At 41.7% G+C, this 11,025-nt stretch overlaps 1 protein-coding gene across 1 annotated transcript; it reads left to right on the forward strand.

The window, feature by feature from the left end:
* The first annotated feature begins 721 nt into the window (after positions 1-721).
* Positions 722-10,877, forward strand: PSTK (phosphoseryl-tRNA kinase). The gene is made up of 6 exons (XM_007964316.3): positions 722-1,385; positions 3,459-3,750; positions 3,995-4,193; positions 6,787-6,862; positions 7,350-7,443; positions 10,656-10,877. Exons 1-6 carry the CDS (start codon positions 1,170-1,172, stop codon positions 10,853-10,855), a joined length of 1,077 nt encoding a protein of 358 aa, XP_007962507.2. The 5' UTR covers positions 722-1,169; the 3' UTR covers positions 10,856-10,877.
* The last annotated feature ends 148 nt before the right edge of the window (positions 10,878-11,025 follow it).

Raw genomic sequence — 11,025 nt, forward strand, 5'->3', positions numbered from 1 at the left:
CTCTTTCAATCCAAAAGGAAAATGAGATTATTTGTATGTGCTTTATAATCACAAAGATATCAGCTTTAGCATATTTTGACCCAGTATACACTGATTCTGTCCTCACGTCTTCACATTTTGAACATACCCTTTACAGGTAAGAAGGAATTATCCCCTAAAATAGAAGGTTAAAACTAGAATCTGGGCCGGGCGCGGTGGCTCACACCTGTAATACTAGAACTTTGGGAAGCCGAGACGGGTGGATCATTTGAGGTCAGGAGTTCGAGACCTGCCTGGCCAACATGATGAAACCCTGTTCTTACTGAAAATACAAAAATTAGTTGGGCTGTAGTGGCGTGCGCCTGTAATCCCAGCTACTCAGGAGGCTGAGGCAGGAGAATCCCTCGAGCCTGAGAGGCGGAGGTTGCGGTGAGCTGAGATGGGGCCACTGCACTCCAGTCTGGGCTAGAGAGTGAGACCCTGTTTCAAAAAACAAAAAACTATTATCTGAATTCAATTTTTCTACAACACACCCCCAAACAAAAAAACTTGTTTTATACTTCTCCATAGCTTAGTATTACTTTTTAACTCAAACACCTATTGTTCTCTGCCTGCATGCACTGGAATTGAGGTCTATGGATGCCTTTCCTGACCATATTTCTTCACGCTTGCTGCCCACTGGTGGTGTGAGGGCACAATAACGAATGTTTACTTTGCCCTTGCACTGTTCACATCCGGGAACCGCAAAGGAGTGAGGTGGTAGGACTGTCAGCCTCGCCTCCTATTCTTTGATTTCCAGCAACTTATTTTCTAAAGATTGCTGGAGGGAAAGGCTCAACGTCTCTTGGGATTTTCCTGAGCAGAAAGACCTCATCCTAATAAAACTAAGGCGCCAATCCTGCTGGCTGGCAACCTTCGGCAGGGAAGGGATTCTATCTGAAGATTAATCCTAACTCTGGGACCCTTGGGAATGTCCAGGAGCTAGGAACGCAGCGCCGCGGTCTCTCCAGCCTCTGGTCCTCGGGAGCAGAAGGGCACCAGTAGAGCAGGTGCCTCTGGGGCCGCACGGAAATCCAGCCACGCCAGTTCCTCCACTGCGCCGGCAGGCGGCGGAGGCGCTGCGCGTGCGCGCTGGGCAGACGGTGGCCCGGAGACGACTCTCCCTGCCTCCTCCGGTCTCCCCGGGCAGCATGAAGACCGCCGAGACCACCAGAGGAACAGGCAGCGACGGCCCGCGAAAACGAGTCCTCTGCGTCCTCTGCGGCCTCCCCGCGGCAGGAAAATCGACTTTCGCGCGCGCCCTCGCCCACCGCCTGCGGCAGGAGCAGGGTTGGGCCGTTGGTGTTGTCGCGTATGATGATGTCATGCCCGACGCGTTTCTCGCCGGGGCAAGAGCGCGACCGGCGGTCAGCACGGAGGGGCGGGGCCTGGGCCTCGGCGCGGGGCGGGACGGGGCGGGGCCGGGCCGGGCCACTGGCGTCCACTCGGTGCTGGGTGATTTGCCATGAGCGCCAACTGCACGCTAGGCCGTGCTTGGTGTGGGAGGTGAAGTTCGAGAAAAGTGGAGCTGGGTTAACATAGTTACTGCAGAGGGTGAATGAGTTGGCTGTAGAAATGTGTCATAAAGTAGTTACAAAGCCAACGGTTAGAGCGATGCATTTTAGAGGCTTATCTGTATATTTGATGCATGTATATATTGTATAGTCTATACAGTTCAGTCTTAAGACAGGGTCAGGTTCTCAAGTCAGCATGCAAGGTGGACAGCCCCTGTAGTCAAATGCACTCTTGAAAATCCCTTAGAAAGTTTCTCCTTAAGAGAGGGAAGGAAGCTCTAAACGTCTAGCTACGAGTGGGCTCAGGTTTTGTAATTTGAGGAATCCTCTTTAAGAAAAAGAATACAAATCATAAGTAACAGAATTGCTAGGGTCCCTCAGAACGATAGAAAGAGGCTGTACAAATGCATTATCAGACCTATGAAGCTTAATCTTTGTAAAGTCAATCTGCCTTTGCCAGCTTTGGGAAAGATGGCTGTTTCTTAGTTGACCACCAGAGGAAGTAATGGGTTTGTATTTACGGAACAAGTTGTATGTTCCACGTACATCTCTTTAAGCCCTCCTCGTCTCACAGCACGGTGAGATACATCCTCCTGGAGAAGCATGTGGAAACGGAGACCAGTGGGGGAAGAGTAGATTACATTCGTTTCTCTCATCTCATGCTTACTCTAGAGTAAATACTCTTTGAAATATTCTGAAATTTTTACATTATTATTTTGTTGTTTAATGCCTAATGTAGATGAATTTACAGAAATCAAATGCAAATGTTATGTGACTCCACTCTCTTAAGTATATATAAATACAGTACATTTGGTGCATGGGCTCTCCAGCAAAGTGTATCTACTTTCTCATTCTTGGTTAATTGCGAAGTAAGTCCAGTGTCGGGATAGCACAGGATTGACCTGGATGATAGTATTTTCACCACTTGGGAGACATCTGAAAGTTGTCGATAGGGATTGTTGTATTTGCTGGCTTTCCCTTCACTTGTATTATGTTGTTTTTTCCACGCTTTTCCTATGGACAAAAACTGTGGGACTCATCTGCTCACCTCTTAGGAAGTGATATGTGTTTCCAATTTAGGGGGTTTAGCTGATGTGTTTGTTGTATGTAGTGTAATCTCAGTGGTGGTAAGGCATGGGCGGGCAAGTGAGAGTTCTCACTCTCCTGTCCTCCCGTTTTCCCTCCAGCTTAGATTTCTTAACTATGTCAGGATTCTCCACAGCCCTTGACCAGCACAAGATTACTTGTATTCTCAAGCTGTTTATTCCCCTCAGTCTGTTTCCTCCATCTTTCCCCATCCCATATCAACTTATTTGTTAGCCTGAGGTCTTTTCTTCTTGACCCAGGGACTTTTCACCTGATCTTTTTGCTGTCTACTACCTTTCTCATTTCAAGGGAAAACCTGCATTATTATATCTTAGCCAGACTATTTTGGTAGGATGCCGATTTTGACTCCACCTTTCTCTTGGATGATAAGTAAATTATTTGTTCACTCATTCAGTCAGTCATCCATTTAATATACATTTCTAGAGCACCTATTGGGTGCCAGACCCTCTGCTGGAGGCTGAGTATACAATGGACAGTGATCTGGCAGAGAGAGAAGCGTAAACAAATGCTTAAACTGTGTAAGCACTGCCAGAGTGGAGATAATATGTGTAGAATGGGGAGTCATGATGGGCAAGGGAGAGGCTGAGCTGCCTTCTGCATGGTTGAGTCTGAGAAAACTTTACACAGCACTAGTATCATTAGTTTTCCAGGCAGAAGGAATGGCCATGAGAAAGTCATGAGAAACCAGGCGTGTTAGAGAACTACAGATGGTTCCATACTGTGAGGTGAAATTTTCATATGGGGCAGGGTGGCAGTGAGGCCAGATGACCAACCACCCTAGTGGCCTAATATGAATTGCAATTCTTTGGTCTCTTGTAGCCATCCCAGTGGAAATTGCTTCGACAGGAACTGTTGAAGTACCTGGAATACTTCTTGATGGCCGTCATTAATGGGTGTCAGATGTCTGTCCCACCCAGCAGGACTGAAGCCATGTGGGAAGATTTTATAACCTGCCTAAAGGATCAAGATCTGATATTTTCTGCAGCATATGAGGCCCAGTCTTGCTACCTCTTAACAAAAACTGCTGTTTCTAGACCTTTGTTTCTGGTTTTGGATGACAATTTTTATTATCAGAGTATGAGATATGAAGTCTACCAGCTGGCTCGGAAATGTAATTAAAACTCTTTTTTTCTTACACATGGAGATTCTTACTCACATATCAAAAATACTATTGTCTTCAATGAGAATTTAACTTGATTAGGTTATGTAGATTGACTTCATTTTAAAAGCTAGATGTTCAGTATTGCAAATAGAGTTTTTCCTCCTATAATTGTCATAATTTGTCTAATATATGTTTATTTCATATTTTGGAAAAATAGTATAGCAGTAATTCTGTCATTTTAAACTGTTTTCAGATTCATTGGGCTTTTGCCAGCTCTTTTTAGATTGTCCTCTTGAGACCTGTTTACAGAGGAATAGCCAGAGGCCACAGGCACTGCCTCCTGAGACCATCCACCTGATGGGAAGAAAGCTAGAAAAGCCCAACCCTGAGAAAAATGCTTGGGAACACAACAGCCTCACAATTCCGAGTCCAGCATGTGGTTCGGAGGCCAGGTATTCCACTCAACGTCATCCCTCCCTGGATGCTCCCCTGTGCCAGGTTCATGGTCAGTGCTTTATCCGTGTTGGCTTAGTTAGTCCTCACACAGGCATTGGAGAGACATTATTTCCCCCTTTGTGTGGAAGCCACAAGTGTAATGGGAAAATTTAGTTTGTCCAGAATCACTGAGCTTGTAAATGACAGCTGAGATTTGAACCCAAGTTTATTTGCAAATGTCTGCTCATAACTGTTAGGATTATACTGTCTTTCAAAAGTTGGAGCAGGAAATTCAGAGAACACATCTGATTCTCTTGCTAAAATACATAATCTAAATAGGTCGCCTGTTAGTTTTCTTATAAAAAGAAATCTGTGAAAGAGTGCAACTGGTATTGGGTCCTATTTGCCTTAGAGCTCACCATCGTTACATTGCTTTTGTATGTGAGGCTTATAGGCTGTGCTGTCTAATGCATTTCATTCATTACGTATGTCGTGAGAGTTCTTGAGCAGCATATTTCTAGCAGAAACTTTGCTGGCGATGGAAATGTTCTAGATTTGCACTAATATGGTAGCTGCTAGCCACATTTGACTGTTGAGCCCTTAAAAGTAGCTGGTGTAACTGATGACCTGAATTTTGTGTTTAACTTATTAAATAGCCTCATGTGGCCAGTGGCTATTGTATTGGACTGTGCAGTTCTAGAGGTATATTGACCACATTCCCTTAGTTCCTGCATATTGTCCACGAGGGATTGGTATCAGCTCACTGCAGCCTTGACCTCCTGGGCTCAAGCAATTCTCCTGTCTCAGTCTCCTAAGTAACTGGAACTACAGGCCCACACTGCCAAGCCCAGTTAATTTTTTGTAGTAACAAGGTCTCACTATGTTGCCCAGGCTGGTTTGAAACTCGTGGCCTCAAGCAATTCTTCCGACTTGGCCTCCCAAATTGCTGGGATTACAAGCATGAGCTACCACCCCCAGCTAATATTTTCTTAAATTTTGGGTTATATTGGGAACAGTGTCTATAATTCCTTTTGCATTTCTTTTTAGGAATCTTCTCTTAAGGTTATAGTTCCCTTAAAAATCTATTTGCTATGCTTTACCTCTTTTAAGACTGTAAACAAGTGGCTCACACCTGTGATCCCAGCACTTGGGAGGCCAAGAAGGGAGGATCACTTGAACCCAAGAGTTCGAGGTTGCAGTGAGCTATGATAACACCACTGCATTCCAGCCTGGGTGACAGTGAAACCCTGTCTCTAAACAAACAGACTAAATAGAACAAAAGGGCATGGATATGAAAATTAGCTAGTGATCACTGGCTAAATAGACACTAAAACTCAAATTATATATATGGTCGCATTCAGTCCTCACAACTAGCTCTTTTTAGATTGTCCTCTTAAGACCTATTTACAGAGGAATGGCCAGAGGCCACAGGCACTGCCTCCTGAGACCATCCACCTGATGGGAAGAAAGGGTAGTTTTCTACCCTTTAAGGGTAGAAACTATCATCCCCATTTTATAGACGGGATAACTGGGGCCCAGGTAAGTAAAGTAATATACCCAGGTAGGAAGTGGCAGAGCCAAGATTTGGACCCAGTGGGATCTCACTCACTCCAGCACCTGGGTTCTTTTCAGTGTGAGGAAGATCATCTTGAGGCTGAGCTTTAACTTGATGCGCTCACTCGTTTAAAACTTTTTAGTGCCACTCCCATAATCTGAGTAAAATTTAAACTCCTTACCCTAACTTATATGTTCTAACCCAGATGAATTCTCCAACTTCATATTCTGCCACTCTCCCTCCTTGCTTCTTTTCAGCCTTTCTCTACTGCATGAACACAAGGAGCTGGTTCTCGCCCTTGGGCCCTTGTACTTGCTGCCCCCCTGCCCTTCCAACATATTGATACTTGGCTGCCTTCACTGACCATCCTAACTAAAGCAAAGAACATTAGTTGGGCTGCCCTGTCACTCTTATCATTGTCACTTTGTTCATTGTCTTTGCTCACTTATCTACTTACCACCATCTGAAATTATTTTTTGCTTTATATAACTGTTTATCTGTCTCTATTACATTATCAGCCTTGGCAAAGGCAAGGATCTTGCTACACCCCCAGCTCAGCACGTGGTTGTACAGTATTTTTCATATAAGACGTTCAATAAATATTTGTTAAATCAGTGAATGAATTCTACCTGAAACCTTCATGGACCTTGCTCAGTGAGAAACTTTGTTCATCCATATCCAGTAAATAAGCGGGAGCCAGAAAGTAAAGACCAAGCATCTTTCCGTAGGGACTAAAATTGAGCTCTTATGGCCCCCAGTTCAGCCTTAAGAGGGGAAGGGAGAATGACTTTTCAAAGCTTATTGACATGAGTCTTAGGAAATTGGTATTTTTTAATGAGGGGTCCTTAGCTTATCATTTGTTTTGAGCTGCTGCATTTGGATTTTCTACATGGACGCTAGCTTCCAAATCATTTAGATTTTTTCCTTTTGTTAAGGATCTTGGGTTATAGCAGTTTCATTCCTCTAGAATTCAGTTTAATATTCATAAATACAAGTTCTTTGAGTCAGATGTTGGATATACGGATCTATTGTATTTTATCCCATTTTCTCTGTAGCCTGGAGGTGACTGATTTATTGCTCACTGCTTTGGAAAATCCGGTAAAATATGCTGAGGACAATATGGAACAAAAGGTAAACTTCTAGTGTGGATTTAATGTAAATGAGAAGGAACAACTTTTTGTAGGAAGATCTTTTGAGCTGAATATAAAAGGTGAGCGAAATGAGAGATGCATTGTCACTGGCTTGGCCTCTCACTGGCACGCACTGTTGGCAGCTCATGCGGGCTGGCCAAAGCCGATTGTTAAACTTTCAGAAGTGTTGGAGCCTGTTGATGTTTTGTTGGTAGGAATGTTTACACCACAGAAATTGGCAAGCACTACAGATAGGTCTGGGGTTTTTCTCTGGGAGAGTCAGTTATTAGACATTCACCAGCATATCACCGCCCTAGCTGGAACCCAGTTTACCACTGGATCTGATTTGGTTGGACTCTTGTAGGGAAGAATAACAGAAAAGCCAGTTAAACTTTTCTTTTAGTCCCTTCAAATACATGTGACCTATGCTTTAGCCATTTATTTTATAAAACGATGTGACTTCTAATAACAATGTCTGTATTACATAGGAGACAGATAGAATTATTTGTTCAACTAACATTCTTCATAAAGCTGATCAGACACTCCGAAGGATTGTATCTCAGACAATGAAGGGAGCAAAAGGTATGATGTGTCAGTTATGTGTTGAGTTGGTATGATTGTGACTTTCTGCTGCTACTTGTATTCCCGACACTCAGTTTATTAGTTTTCAGTCATAAAAATTCACATCATGTTTTCAATTTAATTATGCAATTTGACTAAATATAACTAAAAATTCTGACTCTGGAACTGAGTATTCATCCATCCAACAAAATTTTTACTGAGTCGCCTTACTGTACTAGGCCTTACTGTAGATGCTGGGCAATCGGCAGGGAGAAGAACATTCTAATGAGGAGACAAACAAAACATAATTACATGAGTATACGCCCATGCTCTGAAGAAAACGTAGGGTAAGGCAGTGTAGTGATGGGAGGATTTATTTTTAAAAGGGTAATCAGGAAGGCTTCTCAGAGATGACATTTAAGCAAAGATGGGAAAGAGCGAACCATGCAGATATCTGGAGGATCATTCTAGGCAATGAACACATCAAGTGCAGAAGCCCAGAGGTTGGCTGGAGTGTTGTGGAATCAAGAAGAGGCCATTGAGCATGGGGTGAGGTAAGAAAGTAGGAGAGGTAGTCAGGGGCCAGGTGTAAGATCAGCATGGAATTTGAATAAAGTCAATGTATTATAAACCAGAATTTATATAAAAGATGAAATATGTGGTAACTAGAGTTTTACACAATTCCATTAGGTCTTGAATACTGTATGGCTATATTTAAAATTGTACCTTTAAAACCAGCAACGAACATTTTTTGAGCACCTTTCTGTATGTTAAGTGCTTTACAAATACTGTTTCTAATCTTAGTCCTATAAGGTATAATTTTACAAATGGGAAAATGGAGGTTCATAGAGGAACAAGTAACTTGTCCAAGGCTGAACAGCTACTAAATATTTGGGTAACCTGGGGGCCAGAATTACATCCAGTTCCAGTCTGTGCTTCCCATTCTGCTCCCCTGCATCACCATCATTTATTACCTTTACAAAAGCTTAGAACATTGGAAAAGGAAACAATATACCAGCCATACTGTTTTCAAACTTGTATAAAACTATGATCTATAAGTTGATTTTATTGTAACCCAGGGTATAACCCAGTACACGAACTCGTGTGGAAACAAGTTTCACAAAACACATTCACATGTTTAATGAACTCTGTGTTCTACTTGATTTCATTTTAGAAAAATACCGATTGCCACTTACTAATGGGTTACAATGCAAAGTTTGAGAAACAGAGGACCAGAACAGAAATGGCATCATAATTAAAACAAAAAAAAGTTCCAGGACTTCTCACTCAACCATTTGCTTTTCTTCTTTTCTGTCTATAAAATGAAGCAAGGTCCTGGGGGGTTGTGGGAGGTACGGTTATGCTCAAATCACTCTTATATCACACCCATTTAAAAACGTACAGATATAGAGCCATATATATGTGTGTGTGTGTGTGTGTGTGTGTGTGTATATATTTTTTTTTTTTTTGGTGAGGGAAGGCAGTAGTTTTTAATCTGTGCTTAAAAATTCAGTTCCTCTACCATCAGGAAAGTGAAAAGACAAGCCATAGATGGGAAAAAGTATTTGCAGACATATATCTCATAAGGGATTTGTATCCAAAATATATAAAGAACTCTTACCACTCAATAATAAACACAAATAACCCAAGTTTTAAAAGGGCAAAGGATCTGAGTCGACATTTTTCCAAGGAAGATATACAAATGGCCAATAACCACAGGAAAACATGCTGAACATGATGAGTCATTGGGGAAATACAAATCAAAACCATAAGATAGCACTTCATACCCACTAGGAGGTCTAGAATTAAAACACCCAAGTGTTGTTGAGAATGTGTAGAAATATGTTAGGAATGTCAGACGGTACAGCCGCTTTGGAAAACAGCTAGCAGTCCCTCAAACATTCCGTTAGCACGCAAGCCAGCAATTCCATTCTCAGGTGTATACCCAAGAGAGATGAAAACATGTTCATATAAAAACTTGTACACATGTTTATGGCAACATTATTCATAATAGCCAAAATATGAAAATAACCTACGTGTCTGTCAGCTGACAAACAGAATTTGGTGTATCCATACCAAAATATTATTCAGCCATAAAAAGGAATGAAATGCTGATATATGCTATACAATGTGGAATAACCTTGAAAACATGATGCAAAGTGCAAGCAGTCAGTCCCAAAGACCAAGTATATGTATATTTCCAGTCATATGAAATGTCCTGAACAGGGAAATCTTGAGATAAGACAGTGGTTGTGTGGCTGCTTAGGGATTGGGGGGTGGGCAGAAGGGAAGGTGGTAAGCAGTATGATAGCTAACGGATATGGGGTTTTGTTTTGCTTTGTTTTTGAGATAGAGTCTTGCTCTGTTGTACAATGGCATGATCTCGGCTCACTGCAACCTCCACCTCCTGGGTTCAAGTATTCTCCTGCCTCAGCCTCCCGAGTAGCTGGGATTACAGGCATGTGCCACCATGCCTCGCTAATTTTTGTATTTTTAATAGAGGAGGGGTTTTGCCATGTTGGCCAGTCTGGTCTCGAATGCCTGACCTCAGGTGATTTGCCTGCCTTGGCCTCCCACAGTGCTGGGATTACAGGCTTGAGCCACCAGGATATGAGTTTTTGAGATGATGAAAATGTTCTAAAGTTAACTGGTGATGGTTGCACATACCTGCAAATACACAAAAAGACTACCGTATTATACAGATTAAATGGGTAAACTGTATGTGAATTATGTCCTAATAAAGCTAACAAAAAAATAAACTTCAGCTTCTCAGTAACACTACCCACGTGTGGCTAGTGGCTGCTGTATTGAATAAAGCAGATATAGAACAGGCCCATCACTGCAGAAAGTTATATTGCACAACTACTGTTCTAGATATTTATCAGATTCAAAACTAAATTGTCATCTATGTCTGCTTTTTTGCCTGTTTAATTTAGTAAGGTGGTAAGTCAGCTGTCTTGATTTTTCTTGGCAACAACAACAAAAAGTCCCTTTCAGGTTAGTCTTTTCTGCTCACATGTTTCCTAACAAGTTATTTAAATTCTTTGACTTCTTTCAGATGATTTTTGAATATCACATTGTGACCTTTTTTCTATATATTACACCAACTCAATTGCAATTATTTGTAGAATCTAACTGGTTTGTTTAAAGTAATCAAATTGATTTCCTAATGTCATTAGACACCCCGGATTACTTTAATTTACAAGTAATTTGAGAATATCTTTTTATTTTAGATGAACAAGTGCTTCCTCACAACTTGAAGCTTCTAGCAGAAGAACTTAACAAGCTCAAAGCAGAGTTTTTGGAAGACCTAAAACAAGGAAACAAAAAATACCTGTGCTTTCAGCAAACCATTGACATATCAGATGTCATTTCTTTTTTTCATTATGAGAAAGATAATATTGTACGGAAGTATTTTTCAAAGCAGCATTAAAATTTCTGAATTGCCAATCAAATGTCTCGTTTTGGTAAGCTTTTGCAAATTTGTTGAAACAACAGTGTTGTATTACGATGTTTTCTAGGCTAGTAATGCCAAAGTGAGTCAGTCACTTGTCAAACGTGATGTGGATAATTAAGCTCAGAGGCAGCCTTCCTCATGTGCCA

The sequence above is a fragment of the Chlorocebus sabaeus genome, chromosome 9 (assembly GCF_047675955.1).
Source record: "Chlorocebus sabaeus isolate Y175 chromosome 9, mChlSab1.0.hap1, whole genome shotgun sequence".
Taxonomy (NCBI): Eukaryota; Metazoa; Chordata; class Mammalia; order Primates; family Cercopithecidae; genus Chlorocebus; species Chlorocebus sabaeus.

Bases quoted from the DNA above. Each gene is read 5' to 3' on its own strand.
- PSTK (XM_007964316.3), top strand. From the start codon at position 1,170: ATGAAGACCGCCGAGACCACCAGAGGAACAGGCAGCGACGGCCCGCGA. The intron at 1,386-3,458 runs GTCAGCACGGAG...GGTCTCTTGTAG, and splicing joins GGGCAAGAGCGCGACCGGCG to CCATCCCAGTGGAAATTGCT. The intron at 4,194-6,786 runs GTATTCCACTCA...TTTTCTCTGTAG, and splicing joins GCATGTGGTTCGGAGGCCAG to CCTGGAGGTGACTGATTTAT.